The sequence below is a fragment of the Nilaparvata lugens genome, chromosome 13 (assembly GCF_014356525.2).
Source record: "Nilaparvata lugens isolate BPH chromosome 13, ASM1435652v1, whole genome shotgun sequence".
Taxonomy (NCBI): Eukaryota; Metazoa; Arthropoda; class Insecta; order Hemiptera; family Delphacidae; genus Nilaparvata; species Nilaparvata lugens.
The window spans coordinates 2091454-2112809 of record NC_052516.1 but is presented as its reverse complement, the minus strand read 5'-3'; the positions used below and the strand labels follow the sequence as shown (position 1 = coordinate 2112809).

Below are 21356 nucleotides of genomic sequence, written 5' to 3'. Positions count from 1 at the left end.
CTACCCAAAACTAGAGCAGAAATAATTCTACCCAAAGTATAAGTAGGTTATGTAATACAGACAAAGTTTAAGTACCGTACCCAAGTATCAAATTCATATTCTGAGATATTCTCCCAATTTCTCATTCTATCCAGAAAATACCCAAAACTTATAAATACCCAAAACTAGAGCAGACATAATTCAAAAATATTACACCAAACAGCAAGAGATCTTCAATAATATTCTCCAAATTTTCTTAGCAATTATTCTACCCAGAGTATTCTGTCTAAAATAATTCTACCCAAAGATTCTACCCAAAACTAGAGCAGAAATAATTCTACCCAAAGTATAAGTAGGTTATGTAATACAGACAAAGTTTTAGTACCGTATCCAAGTATCAAATTCATATTCTGAGATATTCTCCCAATTTCTCATTCTATCCAGAAAATACCCAAAACTAGAGCAGAAATAATTCAAAAATATTACACCAAACAGCAAGATATCTTCAAAAATATTCTCCAAATTTTCACAGCAATTATTCTACCCAGAGTATTCTGTCTAAAATAATTATACCCAAAACTAGAGCAGAAATAATTCTACCAAAGTATAAATACGTAACACAGGCAAAGTTTAAGTACCGTACCCAAGTATCAAATTCATATTCTGAGATATTCTCCTACTTTCTCAATCTATCCAGAAAATACCCAAAACTTATAAATACCCAAAACTAGAGCAGAAATAATTCTACCCAAAGATTCTACCCAAAACTAGAGCAGAAATAATTCAAAAATATTACCCCAAACAGCAAGAGATCTTCAATAATATTCTCCAAATTTTCACAGCAATTATTCTACCCAGAGTATTCTGTCTAAAATAATTCTACCCAAAGATTCTACCCAAAACTAGAGCAGAAATAATTCTACCCAAAGATTCTACCTAAATAATTCAAAAATATTACCTCAAACAGCAAGAGATCTTCAAATATATTCTCCAAATTTTCTTAGCAATTATTCTACCCAGAGTATTCTGTCTAAAATAATTCTACCCAAAGTATAAGTAGGTTATGTAATACAGACAAAGTTTTAGTACCGTATCCAAGTATCAAATTCATATTCTGAGATATTCTCCCAATTTCTCATTCTATCCAGAAAATACCCAAAACTAGAGCAGAAATAATTCAAAAATATTACACCAAACAGCAAGAGATCTTCAATAATATTCTCCAAATTTTCTTAGCAATTATTCTACCCAGAGTATTCTGTCTAAAATAATTCTACCCAAAGTATAAGTAGGTTATGTAATACAGGCAAAGTTTAAGTACCATACCCAAGTATCAAATTCATATTCTGAGATATTCTCCCAATTTCTCAATCTATCCAGAAAATACCCACAACTCACTCTTCGAGAATATTTTCAGGCAGGACTCTCGGGATTGGAGGAAAGGATGGGAACTTGTGAGTCATAGAACCTCTCAATTCGAGGTTTGGGAATTTCTGATCGGGCTTCTGTCGAGTAATTTCTCGAAGATGAAGACCTAGTTGACATAAAACGCCATTAAATTGTAAGTAATAAATATTCTAGAATTAGTTCATCCTACTTTTAGTATTGTAGTGAAAAGTCTAAATGTGTAGTTAGTAACTTACGTGATGCTGTATCATAAAGTCAATAATAACCACATATTAAATGAAAAAACTAAGAAATTGTCAAAATATGACATTTGATATAACTTGTCATTCAATATGAATAATTACCACAATATAAACTTCTCAACTACACAAAAAATAACCATATAAATAGAACAACTTGGAATTATCACAAATTATCCATTAAAAAATCTAGGCTCTAGTTTTGGTTGTTACACCGTTTGTTATATCAATTATCATTCTCTAGTAAACGGATTACTAGGTAGCATACAGTTACTATGTAATTGTGAGTAATTTTACAAATGATTTGTGAAATGTAAAATCTAACTGAAAGCCTAATTGAAAGAAACCTGTAACTAAACTTTTTGTTGCTACCGTACTTCATTATAAATATTATCATTGATAATTTCCGAGGCAGAAAAAATAACTGGAAGTCAATTATTCTTTCATAACCACTTTTTCTATAGTAAGGTCCACGTTATAATGGCAGTATTCGATTAGCAATGGTATTACTATCCTTGTCTATCATTCAATAATAGCAATAACTCTTTCTCGCTTTGCTCTGTTGCTAGATCGTCTTTTAACAATAAAGAAATTATGATTAATTAACAAAATATTACATCTTAATTATGAAAATTCATTATGAAATTATTAAAAAATATATTTAAGTTCTTGCATAATAAAATAAAATTGATTATTTTAAACGGGAATGACCAGTTTATATTACATCAATAAACCTGTATCAGCGACCGTCTATAGAAGGCATTGACAAGACAGAGGATCGGCAACGTTAGTCTCCTATCTTTCTCCACTGCCGTTATAACGTGGACCCCACTAAAGTGAAAATCAGGAAGTGTGCCTACTTTGAATTTAGTTCACCAAGCTAAAGCTTATTCCTTGAATTATTGTGTTTGTAATCTGTTATACTTGTTTTTACAGGAATGTTTCTCACTATAATTTTTTCATACCAAATTAATATTCAAATTTATAGTATATGATGAACTGTTCACTGGAGATTGTTAACGATATAACGCCCGAAATTTGTTTCTCGAATTTGAATTAATATGGTAATGTGACAACTCCAAGTCGTTTTATCTTGCACTGATATTTATTTATTAGGTTAGAAAAAACAATACAAGGAACGGAAAAGAAAAAACAGGCTATTGCCCAAAACTTCTTCAATTTCCTAATTTAGTTTCAAATTGTCCAAATATATACATAGGTTTATGTCTATTTCAATTTCTACACCTAATCACAATCTGAAAATATAAATTAGAATGAAACAAAAATTTAAACTTTGGATAGATTGAAAGATATCCAATGCTCTGTCTCTACCGATGATGCAGAAGTATAATGTAGTTAATGTCCATCCATGTAGCTGATGAAGAAGATGAATATAAAGAGGAATAACCGATGATGATGATGATGATAATGATAATGATGATGATGATGATGATGATGATGATGTGATGATGATGATGAGATGATGATGATGATGATGATGATGATGATGATGATGATAATGATAATGATGATGATGATGATGACGACAGCAGACGAATAAAGAAGATAAATTGACCTATTAGTTTCGTTTCCGTAATCAGTTCCGTTTCCTCTGATTTTCTAGTTGTATTCACAATTCTCCATATTCCACTCAACAAATTGTTCTGTTCTCTAATTTCTGTTTATAAGTATTTATTGATAAAATCACTTTCTATTGTGAATTATTCTATAAAGAAATCACTTTACTATTGAAAATTATTCAATATAGTATTAATTTTTTGTTACTCAATCGATTCTTTATATTTCACTAAATATTTTGGTAATAAAAATTCGACTAATCACTGCCAAAGTTGTACACCTTCCATAATGAAATCAAATGTCCAAACACACAGTTGTGAATGATTTAACAATATTTGTCTGTTTTTATCTATTGATTATTTTATTTATTTATTGATTAGTTTCTTTTCTGAGTCTTCTCACTTTGCTATCTCAATCACAATTTATTCTTGATTAATTCATTCATGATTAGCCTGTATTATGAATTCTAGATATTTTAATTTCATTAATAATTGGCTTGTATTATGATTCTAGATATTTTCAAGTTTCATAATTCAATAATTTTGTAATAAGAAAACAAAGATATTGTCAAATTTCACTAAAAAAGTAAAATTTTTTAGTGAAATTTGACAATATCTTTGTTTTCTTATTATGGAGAGATTTCACAACATCACCATCAATTCTACTAATTTTATTCAATAATTTTGTATATATTTTATTAGTCTAATTCGTATTAATCCTGTCTGTAAGTTCTATTTCCAAGTTTACTTCATGATAATAACATCCTAATTTTGCCAATCTTACTTCCTTTATACATCGATGCAGTTTGAATTCTAGATATTTCAAATTTGTCTACATAATTCAATAATGATTCATAACAACACATCCTGTTTAAGACGTTTCCCTGTTTATCATTAAAGATAAACACTTATTTGTTCAAAATAATGATAAAATCAGATTCCGTTTCTAAATTCATTACAGTATAATATTTGAGTAGAAGCAACATTTCACTAAGATACACAAAACAATTATTATTTTCTGATAAATATCCTATTTTGATAACTTCTATTAGGTAATAAGATTTGTATTTATTTGTTATTTATTTACAATGCAAATGACACTAATGTAATAACATTGTTAGATAAAATAATAAGGAGTAGTCCTTGTGCTATTTTTCTTCCAAATTGATAGGTGACAAAGTCCAAGATAAGGTTAGAATTTCAAGAATTCTAAAAGATATTTCTTTTAATGATATAAGCTACCAATATTCTATTTTAGTATATTTGTTTTAACATAGTTTCTGATATTGATATCTTCAATTCTTCTCTCTGTAGTACAATATTTAATTATGAAGTAGGTAAATAGTTATATTCTATGGAATAAAAACAGAATAAAAACTTCAAAAGAAAGCATAAAGAACAGTTGAAGAAGAAATAATGCAGATATAGTAAGATTCTAAAATTCACTTTAAACTGTCATTAAACGATTTATTACAAGCAGGTAACCCGTGCTTCGCAAAGGTCTAATTTAAAATTTGACAAACTGAAAAATTGACCTACTGGAATTTTGAAGAATTTAAAAAAGGCTCATAGCCATCCTCGGTAAGTCAAAAATCTATATGAAAAATTTTAAGTTAATCAGTTGAGTAGTTGAGACGTGATGATGCGTCATTCGTGATTTTCCTATCCCCTACGTGTATAAGCCAAGTCTTTCCTTTACTATTTCATAGATTAAAACGCAATGATGTTATTGAGAAAGAATACTAAGGCCCGGTTGCACAAACGCCAGTTAAATTTCAATTGTGATTAATTTCACAAGAGCCAAACAGAGAAGGCCTTTTTTATAAGACGACTTCTCTGATTGGTTCTCGTGGAATTAATCACGATTAAAATTTAACCGGCTTTTGTGCAACCGGCACTAACAGTTTAAAGTGAATCTCATTATAGTTACTGATGTTAAGCGTTGTAAGATGATGAATTGAATTGAAAAAGCGTAGTGTGGGGAGTTGTAAGCAAAAATCGAGAATGAGAAAGCAAAGTTTGTGAAATTAGAAAGCAAGAGTTGAAAATGGAAAAGCATAGTTAAAAAATAGAGGCAACATAGAAGTTAAATAAGCTACAATGATAGCATAGAGCACACGAAACAACCCTTCTACTACCAAGCGGGGTAATTGGACTACCCCAACCCACATTTTGTTTATTTTTTTGTAGATAATGTTGATGTATTTCATTGAAACGCTGAGTACTTGTTAAAAAAATATCACTTCAGTTATTTTTCTCATAAAATCATTCCATTTCTCTTATTTTTGAAATTATTAGCAGATTTATCATTGGAATAACTCTATTACACCACTTGGTATCCCATGACAATGGAATTTTTTGGTATATTTCATCCATCATTGGAATACATAAGAAATTAATTTAATGTTGATTTTTTTTGCCAAACCTGATCCATAATTATCACTAGAAATCTAAATTTAAAAAATTGGCTTCTCTATAACCATAATTTAACTATTTGACAACATTTCGCCTACACCAATATGATAGTAGAATGCTCAATTTTGTTGTCCTGTCAGTTTTTGATTGAAAACATAATTTTTAACGAAAGAAATCTATTTTTTATTATATTTATAGCTTTTTTAATGCATTTGATCTATGAATTAATGAGAAAAAATTGAGATAATAATATAAAACAGAAATCTTGTTGGGGTAACCCAGTTAACCCACTTGGTATTTCGTGTATGTGAAAAACGTTGGTAGTAGAAGAGGAGAAAACAATTTAGTTTGAAAAAGAAATATTCATTTCTTATAAGAAAAAATGTAAAATAAGAAAAAACATTTCTTATAAAATGTGTGGGTTGAAGGAAATCTCTCATTATCATCCATCGCATTACCCTCGCACAAGCCTACAGCTCGTGTGGGCATCATCCTCAGGGAAATAATGGATAATTTTGATTGAATAATAAAGGTTATAATGCACTGTACCTGTATAAGCAGTAGTGTTGAACTATGAAGAAGACGTCGAATACTACTGAGAAAAGACCCAATCCAAATTTGACAGGATCGCCTATTATTGATTGTAGATCATCTGCAAAATAAACAAAATTCATTTTAATATTATTCTAATTCTAGACTAATATATAGTGAAATAGATTGAAACTCTTTCACTGAGAGAGTGAGAGATATAAACAGGTTTTCACTTTCCTTGCCCTATTGCCATAGGTAAGGAAAGTATTGCTTTCCGGAAAAAATTAAGGTACCCCAATTTCTATATTTCTATACGTTTCAAAGTCCCTTGAGTCCAAAAAAGTGGTTTTTGGGTATTGGTCTGTATGTATGTGTGTCTGTGTACACGATATCTCATCTCCCAATTAACGGAATGACTTGAAATTTAGAGCTTAAGGTCCATACAATATGAAGATCCGACACGAACAATTTCGATCAAATGCAATCCAAGATGGCGGCTGAAATGGCGAAAATGTTGTCAAAAACAGGGGATTTCACGATTTTCTCGAAAACGGCTCCAACGATTTTGATTAAATTTATACCTAGAAAAGTCATTGATAAGCTCTATCAACTGCCACAAGTCCCATATCTGTAAAAATTTCAGGAGCTCCGCCCCATCTATGCAAATTTAGATTTTAGATTTTCAATTATCAGGCGTTAAATAGGCTACAACTTAAACAGAAACATCCAAGTGAAAAAGATTGAGCATGAAAAACTCTAAATTAATGTTCAGTAACATTTTCATCTAAAATTAAAAAAAATCTGTTGTGGCGCACTCAAAACTTTCCTTGCCGTTACGGAAATTGATTACCTGACGCTAGTGCTCCCGCGCATCTGAAGTCTACTAATTCAAAGATCTGAGCCAGCTGGTGTCAGGACAATAACGCTGGAGACAAACGATGTCTGCTATCTCTTCATAGTGAATGATTTCATAGAATCAACTGTTGCCAATACTTTGCAATTGAAATAATCACATTTCATCGAATTTCGAGCTTATTTTCAATTTTAAGTGAAAATGTTACTGAAAATTAATTGTAGAGATTTCCATGCTCAATCTTTTCCACTTGAAATTTTCTGTTTAAATTGTATTTGAAGCCTGATAATTGGGAATCTAAAATCAAACTTTGCATAGATGGAGCGGAGCTCCTGAAATTTTTACAGAAATGGGACTTTTGGGAGTTGATAGAGCTTATCAATGACTATTTTAGATATAAATTTGATCAAGATCATCGTTGGAGCCGTTTTCGAGAAAATCGTGAAATCCCCTGTTTTTGACAACATTTTCGCCATTTCAGCCGCCATCTTGGATTGCATTTGATCGAAATTGTTCGTGTCGGATCTTTATATTGTAAGGACCTTAAGCTCTAAATTTCAAGTCATTCCGTTAATTGGGAGATGAGATATCGTGTACACAGACACACATACATACAGACCAATACCCAAAAACCACTTTTTTGGACTCAAGGGACTTTGAAACGTATAGAAATTTAGAAATTGGGGTACCTTAATTTTTTCCGGAAAGCAATACTTTTCCTAAAGTCTTAATGAATCTTCTAATCTTTAACAAAACTGTACAAATTGATACAAAGTGTCATCTTTTTACAATAAAATTGGATTTTTCAAGATGAATTATTCAACTTTATTTTGAAATTGAATTATACTCATCAACTCGTATTATTTGCATTATATAAAATATACATGATAATGTTTTGAGTTATGATATATGAAACATTCATGATAAAGTTTTGAGCTAAGTATAGTAATATCAACTTGAAGTCACTTTAGGCTAGGCGCAAACTAGTTAGTCAAGACAAGACAAGACATGATCAGACATTTTTAGACACAATACCTCACATTGTTGCTTATGACGCAATACACACTGATTAGTCATTGCAATTAGACATATCTTCATAGGCAACTATGTGAAGTATTGTGACTAAACGTGTCTGATCATGTCTTGTCTTGTCTTTACTAACTGGTGTGTGCCTAGCCTAAAGTGACTTCAAGTTGATACTCAACTCAAAACGATATCATAAATGTGTTATATATCATAACTTTTTTTTATTTTATATAATTTAAAGAATATGAGTAACTGGCTAACTCTTGACTAACTGGTGTGCGCCTAGCCTCATTCATAAATCTTCCAGTGCCCAATTAAATGTGTAGCATTAGTGAACAAATTACTCATTCACTCATTCATAAATTATAATAAAGCATTGGAATTATTAGAATTAAACAGATAAAATTGAAATAATTACCATAGTTGAAAGCATTGACCAACATCTGAGCCATACTTAGTATGCCACCAGTAAAGTCTAGTATCACATTGCCTATACTCCAGCCGACAGTACTCTTCCTTTGATAGTTCATGTAAGCCTGCAAAACAGAAATCTCGATATAATTTAAAATGCACAAACAAAATATTGGATACAGTGACGCAAATTAACAAATCAAACTGAAATATATAATGTAATAACATTGAAATTAATAGAAAAGAATAGAATATCTTCATTAGCCTTAATAAATGATATGATTAAAAATAAATATTAACCTTCCGGCAGTCGCGCCCTACTCAATCACACGAGCAGTCGCGTGTTGTATTTTGTACAACATCCAATTTCCCAAGTGTTATGTACTCTGTTTACTGTCAAAACATATCAATTAATTGTATAATTACTTTCCCCATCTTCTTAGATTATTTCACGCCTGTGAACATTTGGATAGTTACCATTTCATAGCCCAATAAGGTAGGTACATCAAGCAAAGCCATCAATTCTGTGTAATTGGTTCGTTTACAGTCCCCGTATACAGACAGTCTTTCCCTATCTTATGCACTGTCGCGACTAAATGGCACCTAAAGACTGAACCATAGCTCGGTTGATACTGCAACTCAGTGGAGTGATGGGGGGAAAGTTTTGGAATGCATAGGTAACTCATTCACTGACACCACCCGATTCAATAGTTTTGTGCAGCAAAAAAACTGACACTGTTGTACTTTTTACAATAGCGCGTCTGCCGGAAGGTTAATATGATTTAGATGTACAGAACACGGAAATGGGAATCCCCGAGTAAAAGTCTAAATGTGAAAGAACGTCACTACACTTTACAGGTTGGGGGCATACGTTTCATTGCACAAGGGCTAAATCTATCTGCCAAAGGGTCTCGTAGTTGTATTGTTCTCGCTTGACCGTCCCATGCCCCTATTGAGATAGGTTTTACCCATGATTTATGAATTATTTGTGATTTCCAATGAAATAAATAAATAATTGTAGCCTCAAAAATTAGCCTAATGACGGTATGAAATGAATGAATATACCTCTTATTCAAATGGCCTTAATTTACTCTCAAATTTATTCTCAGTGCCAAACCATATGAGACGTGTTTTAGACAAAGAGTCTGCATGGGTTCTACCATAGAGAAACAATAGCATAAGTAGATATCCCATGGTATAGGGTGTTTATGTCGCAACTTTTACTATTATCCCAAGCCGATAGTTCACGAAGTTCTTTTCCATGCAGCTGTGTGACGCTGGTAGTCTCTCAAATTGTGCCGTTCATACACTCTCACCCCAACAAAACAGTACCTAATAATTTACAATAATCGACAGTAATCGGCTTGAGATAACAGTGAAAGTTGCGACATAAATTCCCTATACCATGGGATATCTACTTACGCTACTTTTTCTCTATGGTTCTACTTATAATTTATATTTTGTTTGTATTGGATTGAAAGCTGTAGAGTGTAATATTAAAAAAATGTGAAACTGACATATAATTTGCTAGCTACAATTTTGCTAGCTACTGTCGTATAAATCAGAATCAAACCGTTTTGGGTTTAGACCTGTGGTTCTTCTCAGGAAGTTGTGTAATATTAAATGATTGAATAAATAAATAATACTAGAGCCGATAGGTAGCCGAGTTGACTAAGGCTGGTCACACACCGATTAGTCAAGACAAGACTAGTCACGTTTAGTCACAATACTTTTCATAGTTGCTCAAGGAGTCATGTCTAATTGCAATGACTATGCAGTGTGTTGCGTCATAAGCAACTATGTGAAGTATTGTGACTAAACGTGACTAGTCTTGTCTTGACTAATCAGTGTGTGACCAGCCTAAGGCGTTGCACCCTTCAGTCTGCTAGTGCTACCTGGTCGCGGGTTCGAATCCCATCGAAAGGCATGGACGTTTGATCATCTCATAACTCACCCTTGCACTTCCCGTTACCCACGCACAAGCGAAAAGCTCACGTGGGCATCATCCGAAATAAAAAAAATTACTTCAAATTTGTGATTGTATTGATTGATAAATTATTTATTTATTCATCACATTGTGTACGACTAATTAAAATGAAGAAAGGCACAACAGGCTCAAGCCCAAAACTGTTCCATTTCCAATTTATACTATACTGTCCAAATCAAAATGTTGGTTATGTCACAAATGAATATTTAAATTCAAATATTTTTTATTCCTTCAAGTATTTACAGTGAAACATGAAAAAACGGAATTCCTCCACAAAGATTAAACGTCTGCGTGTGGAGGAGGAGGAGAGCTACATAGACAACACAAGCAGTCACAACATAAAACAATTATAATAGAAAAAATAAGCTTCAGAATAGAATAATGATGATAATGGATTAAATACAAATTCAAATAATAGTAAAATAAGAAATAAGAAATCCCATTATATTAAGCGAGCAATTTCTGTATGTCTGTTTATATTTTTTTATCTGGTTATCTGTTTATTTATGTTCAATGGATCTCGAAAACGGCTCCAACGATTTTCACGAAATTTGGAACATAGTAGGTTTATGATATAAAAAATTCTATTGCACTAGGTCTCATCCTTGGGAAAACTCGCTGAACAACATTGGAAGGATAATTCATCCTTGGCTGAAACAGCTGAGACTTTCGTCGTCTGTAGATAGTAAAAAGTGAGCGAGTGATTCTGTGGGAAATCAAAATATCGCATCCCCGAAATTCATAAGCTGACTCATAGCCAGCTGTAAAATATAAACACGATCAAGAGAATTGTGTTCTGTTTATCAATAAATAAAAATAACGAGCGAAGCTCGGCGCCCCGAAATTAATAATTAATTAAGAAATAAAATATATAAAGAAAAATATTAATTGTATGATTTGAAAGTGAAATATTACTAACCTGTGGAATGTACTTGATAAGTGTAATGGTCAACTTGATGTAGGAACAGTAGTAGATAAAGTCCAGCCAGGCAAGCTTTTCGAAAAGCGTTAGACCCAGAGTTGTTGTGATTATCAAAAAGAATAAGAAGAGAATAGATCTCGCTGTGGTGGAAACTCGCTGAGCACCAGACTGCAATCAAAAATTAAAAAAAATGTTGAAATTTAGTTAGTAAAAGAAGTCAATTATCTAATGATAAAATGAGTAATGGAAGTGAAGTAGTAATTTGAGAAATAGAGTAATAACCTTCAAATATAACACTGGGGTCCAGCGTACCCCACTGATATTTCTTCTTGTGATATCTCAGTAACAAGTATAGAGGGGATATTTTTGCTTCATGTAAGTTCAGTTGGCAGTCCTGTCAATACGTTGCAACGTCAAAAATGACCAATCGACTCCAGATAGTGAAGCAGTAAACAATTTAATTATGTTTGGGGTTCATCAGACCCCAGTGTTATATCTACGTTAGTCTTTTTCCAGCGTGCAAAGGACAGAAAATCAAAAAAATTGGTGCTCAAACTGTGGAAAGCCATTGTGAGAATAACATAGAGCAATGATTTGCAAGGAGTGTGTTGAAGATAATCCAGGACAAAATTGAATAGTATATGTTTTATGCAATCTCTTTTTGTTTTTTGCGTGTTTTCATATCATGAAATTGACAATAATCGAGAGGTAGTGTAAGGAAAACCAATAAAGTTATGTGACTTTTCTCCCTAGAATATTGAAGTATGACTATTCTCCTTCAAGAAAATGTATGGTTTGATTGATTATTCAGTATTGTATGTTGGAAATGTGGTAATTGAATACATTTTGAATTTTGAAAATGACAGAAGATTAAATAACAATTTTTTAAGCTAATTGAAATTAAATTTTTTGTGTTTAAACATGGTAAAATAGCTCAAATAGAACATTTATATCGATCCTAATGAGTGATGAGAAATAGTAAATGAATCAGTGCCATGTCGCTTTTATATATATAATATAAATAGGCTATTGTTTTACTTTTATGTGTGATACTTGTACATGTGCTCAACAAAATTAATGTATTAGTGAAAATAGTAAGATAGAATATTTTCCAAATAAAATACAGAGTGACACAGAATAACGGAAACTTTTAAAAACGCCATCAAACATTAGTGGAAAGGGCAAAAATGATTCTATTCAAACTAATGTAAAATTGAAGACTTGCCGTTTGAGAATTGTTAATAACATCTATCACTTTTTGACAATTACTTCTTCAAGATGGCTTTCTCCTGAACGAATACACTCTTGAAATCTGTGTTGACGATTGCTGCAACATTTCAGCTGAGATATTGTTAATTTCATTTTGAATTGTCAACCACAGTTATTGGTCAAGTTGTGGAAACGTTAGATTTGATAAATAAATTGAAGAGTTCAATAAATGGTGTAATTTTAGGCTTACCTCATAGCAGAAACACTGAATAATGGTGAATAGCGTTGCAAAAGTAGCATGCACTGCAAATACTATATCATTCATTTGTACAGGGTTGGTACCCGTGGGATGTCTTTCGAAATACTCTTTCTGTAAAACAAAAATTATTAAATAAGTAAAAAGTGAAGGAAAAATTTAGGATCGAGGAATTTTACAAGTACAAAAAAAAAGAGAATCGAATCTTGCAGGATCTTCCGTTGTGGAACTGGGAAATAAGATGAAGCATTTGAGTGTGAACTTCAGAGTCTGTTGAACCTGAAATTATTTGTACGTTGTTTGAGATGAACTTTTTTGAAATAATCACTGAATTAGTACAAAAATTAAGGATCAAATCTTGAAAGAATTTCCGTTGTGGAAACTTGAAAGTAAAAGATATTATATTTGAGAACAATCATTGGAGTCTGTTGAAGCTGAAATTATTTGTGAGTTGTTTGAAATAAACTTTAAAGTTCAATAAAGTTGTTGAAAGATTACAAAAATGCAAAAATTGAGGATTAAATCTTGAAGGAATTTCCGTTGTGAGAACTTATATTTATATTTTATATTTGAGTACAAACATTGGAGTCTGTTGAAACTGGAATTATATCTACGTTGTTGGAAATAAACACTATTGAAATTTGAAAAATTAATGTCAATTACCTCTATTTCTGGTACAAAGTACAGCCCAAAGTTGAATACAGCGTATAATGTGAATCCAAGCAAATTCAAAGCCATAAAATCAAAGTTTAGACCGACAACACTGAAAAATAAGGAGAAAATTATCAAATTTAACACTAATTTTTGTAAGAAAACAGTGCTACAAACTATATTTTGATTATTTATTCAATTAACTAAAACAAGTTAATCAGTTCAGTAGTTCAGACGTGATGATATGTTATTCGTGTATTTCCTATCTCTTAAGGTGCGTACAGATATACGCGCCGCGAACATGAGCAATTCACTTTTAATCAGCTGATTTCAAGATTTTTATATCTATATCTTACCGTTTCTGTAAAAATACAGATATATTCAGCTGATTAAAGTGAATTGCTCATGTTAGCGGCGCGTATATCAGTACGCACCTTTACAAGTATCAGTCAATTCTTTTTCTTAATATCTTATTCTCTTTCTTCTTCTTCTTTCCAAGATTAGGCACCTGTTCTGGTTTCCAGTACACACTTGTTCGTATTTCAATGGATATAACTACTTATCTTAACTATTCTACTTAAAGTGGAATATGAAGATACAAAGTCACTCTTGAGAGAAGCGGAGAAATATTTGGAAACATCCGATAAATAGTCGTTGAGAGAGTGAATTTCCTTTGGAAATTACAATTCAAGATTACTTTGTTATATAGCTTTTATTTGTAGACTTATTACATATTTACATAAATATTTGAGGGTAAAATTTTTGTTTTATATTCTGTTATTAACCGTAAAAATTCAAAATTCTTATTTTCGTTGTGTATAAGTGAAAATGGACTAAATTTTAGAAAAGTTAAACCATAACCCTATTTCGGACTTTTAGAATGTTATCTAAATTTAGGAGAGAAATAGTACAAGGAGTATCCTTAAATTTTTCTCTCCCGATCAGTGCTCCTTTGTAAAGTTCATAAATAAATAAAAAAATCTTACAATATTTAAATAAGTCTGCCAATATCCCCTCTACCATAGGGTCTATATTTCATGACAGCTTTAAAAAATTCTAGTATCTGGCACTTGTTCAATATGATTTTCCAGTTCAATCTGTTCATTTCAAGGTGTGCAGCTAATGATTTCGTTGATTTCGAGAGAGCTTTCAACCAATAATTAGATAAATATTCATAACCTAAAAAATCAAAAACAAATCAATAGTTTTTCCAAATATTACATTATATTTGAAATTCGACAAACCTTTTTCGCTCCCAATTGTGATAAATTTGAGGATAGAATGAGACAGACCACGCAGCAAAATAAATCCACCCCACTGTCAAACTAATGTATTCCAAAACATAAGAGTGCTGTACAGTCACTCTAACGAAGGCTTGAATTGTGTTCAGTCTGAAAAAAGACAAAGAACAATTATTAAATAAAATAAATGTAAATGTAAAAGATATTATTAAAACCTTATAAAGCACAGAGCTTCACAATTTTAAGTTTAAGTTAACGAAATCTGAAAAAATTATGGATTGATGAAGGATTTATTGCATTCAGTAGATAATTTAGTAACAAAGTCACTAATCAGTAACTAGTTCAGTAATTAACTCATTAAGTGAGTAACTAACTACAGTAACTCAAGAATCAGTAACTGATATCACAGATCTTCACTTAGTCTATGCTGGAAGTAACTTGGCTACTAAATACTGCTACTAAATTAGACTGATACTAAATCACTAACTGATCAGTCTAAATGAAAAGTATCACTAAAGATGGTGCCCTAAAAGCATCGAAACTATTTTGTATAAATAAATAACATGTAGAACTGGCAATCTTGTTCTTTTTTACTTCCCTTGTTCTATTGCCATAGGTAAGGAAAGTATTGCTTTCCAAAAAAATTTAAGGTACCCTATTTCATGTTTTCTATACGTTTCAAGGTCCCCTGAGTCCAAAACATGATTTTTGGGTGTTGGTCTGTGGGTGTGGGCGTGTGTCTGTGAACACGATAACTCCATTCCTAATTAACCGATTGACTTGAAATTTTAAACTTGAAGTCCTTATACCATGAGGATCCGACAATAAGAAATTAAATAAAATTCAATTCAAAATGGCGGAAAAAATGGCGGATAATAGCTAAAAAACCATGTTTTTCACGGTTTTCTCGAAAACGGCTCTAACGATTTTCTTAAAATTTATACCTTAGATAGCTATTTATAAGACTTAAGTCTATTTATAAGTCATATCAACTGATATGAGTCTCATTTCTGGGAAAATTGCAGGAGCTCCATAATATTCCTGAGAAGAATGAATTTTGTTGAATTTCTATCACGATTTTCTCAAAAATGACTTGACCGATTTTTTTCAAATTCATACCCTGTATAGTTATATCAGCTCTATTAACTGGCATAAGTCTCCTCCCTGAGAAATTAACTGGAGGTCCACCCCATCCTTGAGAATTCACTTTGTAACCTCCTTCTCGTGCGTGAGGTAGGTAGGTAGAGCAGTTTATTCAAAAGAACACATGTCGATATTTTATTTGTAGAACAGCTGTTTTGACAATTTTTAAAAAATCCTCAAATTTCATAATTCAAACAAAGGGGGAAATGTACTCTGAACACAATAACAATAGTATAATCGTAGTTTTAATTATTTAGCCGCCAATCGGCATAATGTTATTCCCCTAAATTATCCTCGTTTATGAGGCTTATAGATCAATGAGCAAGGAAAGTTGTGTGAGTGTACCACACCAGATTTTTGATTTTGTATTCTAATAGGTCTATGTTTAGTTATTGGAAATCACTAGTCTCCTTATTATTTATTAGCCTATATGAAACAAAATGTAAGTTTGAAAGGACACTTGAAAATTGCATTATCGATAAAACTAGTACCATAGTCATGTTCAATATTGATTATGATAGAGACACTAGTATTTTTTAAATTGAATCTTATTCTTTCTACTTGATAAGTTTTTCTATAAAATTAGGCTTCTAGTACCCTTTATTCTTTTTTCGAAGACAAGACCGGTTTCGGCCAAACATGTCATTATCAAGTGCCAAATGAATTATTATTAGGAGGATTATAATTGAATAGAATAAAAACTGCCAATATATACTTACTCAGAACTGGGAGTTGAGTTAGAGTTAATGTAAACCAAGCTCAACCCAGGTTTAAGTCCGGTTACTTCGAATAACCAGGGCCCGGGAGGATTTAGCCCTATTATACTAGGATTGGCTCTGACCACATCCTTATGCTGAGTTTCCAGTTTCACCTCAACTGGTTTTTGGAGCTTCCCCCTGAAAATAAAAATGAAAAATGGTTGAATATTCTCTGATTTTTCATCATTTTCTGCCCATTTTATTGGATAAAGCATTTCATTTACACTTATCAGTCTAAGCAAAAAAGACCACTGAAGATGATACCTTAGTGCATTAAAACTTAAAGCTAGGTCTACACCAAAGTTATTAACAAAATGTTAATAGCTTAATAATTATAGATTCTATTAGATTGAACGGAACTTGACAAACACATATGTTCATCATGTGTATGATAAGTTATGTTCAATCTGATACAATCTATAAGGATTAAGTTATTAACATTTTGTTAATAACTTTGGTTTAAGCGCAGCTTAAGTTTGGCTCAAATAAATTATGTGGAACTGATCGTTCCCATTCACACTACCTCCGTAAACAAAGTCATATAGTGCATTCTGGTGACGTCAGCACAGGTAGGGCTCCTACACCAATAAAAATTTGTTGATTTCAGCTGATCTATTCGAGGGTTAAATGTAAGAGAGGGCCGACTGCGCCTAACTTCGCCCTCCCAGGTATAAAATAAAGGCAGTCATTCTATTCTATTCTAGTGTTTTTATTTGTGTAGGAGCCCAACCTGTGCTGACGTCACCAGAATGCACTATGACTTTGTTTACGGAGGTAGTGTCCCATTTCACCTTAATGAAGCATTTCATACAAGATTCAGAAAATAAAAACAGAAAATAGCTCAAAACTTCTTCCATCCATCAATATTTTGTCTAACGAACAGTCCCAATATTATACATGTGTAATTATTTATTTATCATAATTAATGTTCGATAGTTGTGAATCAATCCAGGCTACATGTATAAATCTAGCATTATTTTGATTTATGTCTATTCATTTATTCTATCTACAACAATATGGAAGCACACGTATTATTCCATTGGAAAATGTTATAACATCAATTATATAAAACTTGAAGACTTTGTAAATTTATTCACCCTTTCGTTCGGGGTTTACAATTTTGTGATTTTTTTCAGAAACTGTTAATCATTTTCCTGGTTTTTACTGAGGATAACTTATGAATAATATTTTTTATCAACCAGTGTCACATTAAGTTGATTCTTTTGATTCTTTATAACAAATGACAATGTATTGCCAGGTGTTGCATACAACACTACATTATAATGGAAACAAAGTTGATATGAATCATACATATTTTTAAAGTTCAATCTGGACGTGATTTAGATTAAAGTTAATGATAGAACGATCCTTATTGTGAATAACTAATAATAATTATAGTTTTTACAAATAATTCTGATTCAATAATGTCAAACTCACTCTAAAACCAGTTCAACATTCTGTGTCTCGTTGACAAGGATTGAAACATCATGATCTAAAATGTGGAGATCGGCTGTCTTCACTGTACTCACACCTGAGAATAAATAAAATGAATTATTATAAAAAATATAATTCCAACTTTAAATGCATAGAGTATAATTAATATTATTCAACTGCAAATTTGAAAGCCATAGATCAAGGATCATTAGTTGACCCGATCTACAAAGAATCTGATGACTATAGTTTATCAACCTTGGTTCACATCAACCTACAGTAAAATTTCCCAATAAATATCTAGAAAGGATTATTTCTCCGCAGTTTCTTCTAATATCTTATCTCAATATATACCACTATTCTTTACAACTCTTCTATTATAAGACAACATTTGGTAACCTTGGGAAACGGAGTTTGAAACCATAAAATGTTTCTATTTTTTCTAAAACGTCTCATAGAATTCTCAATTTCCGTGTTAATTAGACATATTTTAAGAGTACTCCGGTTTAAAAGTCATCTTCAATAGTAGACAGACTAAAATTAATGATATAATCAAATAATATGAAACGTGATTAATGATTATTACAAAGCAATAAAATCAATTTTAAAAAAGTAAGAGTCACTTCAAACTGTCACCATTTATTTAAATGGGTAGCATTGATATAAGCAATAAGGAATGCTGACTGTTTCAAGATGAAACTTACGATAGATGATATCTTTCATGGCCTTGTCAAGTCTTTCAATTTTTTCTTTGTTTGTATTTTGTTTTATATTGAATTCCTCATTAAATTTATACAAAAAAATGATTGAAAGACGCCGTTTTTGTTGTCAAATAAACTTTATTAAACCATCTTGCAGTACTGCAGTTTCGTGTAGAAATCAACACATCTTCAGCTGTATTTGATGTGTGTTTTCCATCTTTGCTGTATTCTTTTTTTGCTGAGGGTGAAGCCATCATGAACTCTAGGCTTGTGCGTGGGTTATGAGGCGGATGATAATGAGAAAAGATAACCTACAATTCTAGGTGGGATCCGAATCACCGGGAGTTTGATGTGTTTGATTTTACAACAAAGTTTTTAGCTCGAAAATTTCTAGTTTCATTCAAAATTCAGACTTGTTGAATGATTATTAAGTTACTGTTCTAGATTTTTTGATTCTAGGCTCTAATAGTATCTCTATTTGATTCAAAATTTGTTTGTAAATCTGAATAATGAAGAGCGTAAATTGTATTTTGAAAAGTGAAAGTGACATAACCAACATTTTGATTTGGACAGTATCATAGATAAAGGATAAGCATAAGTTATTATGCTATATTTCTTGTCTCAGACAGTATACAGTAGTATAAATTGGAAATGGGACAGTTTTGGGCATGAGCCTGTTGTGCCTTTCCTCATGTTAAGTATTTGTACACAATGTGATAAATAAATAATAATAATAACAAGAACAGTATATTTCAATTATGGAGAAGTTCCAAAAAATCTAAAAAATACATAAAGATTCTGAGCTAGAGCTAATTCTTTTCCAAATAATTCTTATTGGGAACCGAATCTAAATTTATTTTTTACTCTTTATAATTCAAATTTTCAGCTTTTAAAATGATTTATCAATCAAAAAATATGAACAAGGATACGACTGTGTTATGCATGAAAATTCATATTCAAATTTTTGAAATTTCAAATTCAAAAGCGTTCTCAATCCATTCATTACAAGACAAACATTCAAATGTATATCAACTAATCTATAGACTGATGTAAGTCAATTTTAATCGTGTTAATTAATCAATTCTAATCGTATTAATATAGGTAACAAGAATGCCCCTCCCTACAAGACTATACACGTCAGTGTGTAGAGATGAAATGATTCATTTTTATTAATTTCATTCATTCCACAATCACAATATTAAGTTAATGATTGTGAGAGAATCAACAAGATAGACCCAATGCTGTTTCTCTCCCTAACTTTGATGAAGATGAATAAATATATTAAATAAATTTTAATGAATAGATAACTAATATAGCTCAACAGAAGTGAGTAAGTTGTAAAATCCATAAGTTTTGAAAGTTTGAAATAATTTTTATAGCAAACTCATGTAAAATTCAGGATAATGAATAGATAACTAATATAGCTCAACAGAAGTGAGCAAGTTGTAAAATCCAACAAGTTTTGAAAGTTTGAAATAATTTTTATAGCAAACTCATGTAAAATTCAGGATAATGAATAGATAACTAATACAGCTCAACAGAAGTGAGTAAGTTGTAAAATCCAACAAGTTTTGAAAGTTTGAAATATTTTTTTATAGCAAACTCGTGTAAAATAAAGAAATTTACTCACCACAACAGACGATGGCGATGAAAAATGTTGAGATAATTTTACAGTGGCACATTTTTGAAATTGTTGTAACTATTCTCCTAGTGACGACAGATATTTTTGAGTTAATTGTATTTGGCACTTGGTTCGGCTGTTGAGGCAGATAACTCTTTAACTTTGGAGTACAATGTGAATTCCTGAAACAGAAAATAAAGGATACATTAGTTTTTAACCGATTTCCAAATACCACAGTGGAAAAATAAATAAATTGATCTTCCACAAGATAGAATATAATACAGTGGAGTATGAAAATATAGAATATGATCATGAATCTATTTGAGGGTTTTTTCATTTATTCTCTAGACTCTAGTAATGTACAGTTATCCTTTTTAACACTATTAAGCGAGCAATTTCTGTACCTAATATCTGGTTATCTGGTTATATGGTATTTATGTTAAAAGGATCTCGAAAACGGCCCCAACGATTTTCACGAATTTGGAAGATAGTAGGTTATGATATAAAATTCGATTGCACTAGGTCTCATCCCTGGGAAAAACTCGCTGAAGGACATGAAAAGGATAATTCATCCTTGGAAAAGCAGATGATAATTTCGTCGTCTCTCGATAACAGGAAGATGCGTTTGTGGGAGAGAGACAGAAGATTTCTAGCTGTGTAGTCATAATCAATCAGCGAGAAATGTTATCAAGCTAGACAATTTAATCGACTTGATCAACATAATCGGGTTTGTTAACATGACATGATATCCTCCTAAACTAGAGTATATCATAATTTTCAAAGTAGATCATTATTTGACAATTTTAAGTGATTAGTGAGTGTTATTTTTTATTCAATTTGGTTTGTGAATAATCTAAATTAGAACTTTTGTGAAAATTGAACCTGAATTCAAGTGTATGGAACATAACCTACTTTTCTGGACTATTTCTTATAGTGTATAAAGAAAAATTCGGGGAAGAAACAGTTTTGGACTGTGCCCTGCTGTTAGTCGTTCCCCA

General features: G+C 31.5%; 1 protein-coding gene across 6 annotated transcripts in view; it reads right to left on the bottom strand.

Annotated features, from left to right (window-relative positions):
• The window catches only part of LOC111057847 (cystinosin homolog), a 68197-nt gene that overhangs the window by 14633 nt on the left and 32208 nt on the right, over positions 1-21356 (bottom strand). For 3 of the 6 annotated variants that reach the window (XM_039439565.1, XM_039439567.1, XM_039439566.1), the window contains exons 2-11: positions 20368-20540; positions 18043-18136; positions 16567-16743; positions 14708-14854; positions 13476-13575; positions 12807-12926; positions 11345-11515; positions 8446-8563; positions 6167-6269; positions 1378-1513 (exon numbers count right to left, since the gene is read on the bottom strand). In XM_039439565.1, the coding sequence (XP_039295499.1) occupies positions 1393-1513; positions 6167-6269; positions 8446-8563; positions 11345-11515; positions 12807-12926; positions 13476-13575; positions 14708-14854; positions 16567-16743; positions 18043-18136; positions 20368-20419 (1203 nt within the window). In that variant the 5' untranslated portion in view covers positions 20420-20540 and the 3' untranslated portion in view covers positions 1378-1392. Of the gene's footprint in view, positions 1-1377; positions 1514-6166; positions 6270-8445; positions 8564-11344; positions 11516-12806; positions 12927-13475; positions 13576-14707; positions 14855-16566; positions 16744-18042; positions 18137-20367; positions 20541-21356 lie in introns of those variants that run through there. The other 3 variants (XR_005572701.1, XM_039439569.1, XM_039439568.1) reach the window with 1 other exon arrangement.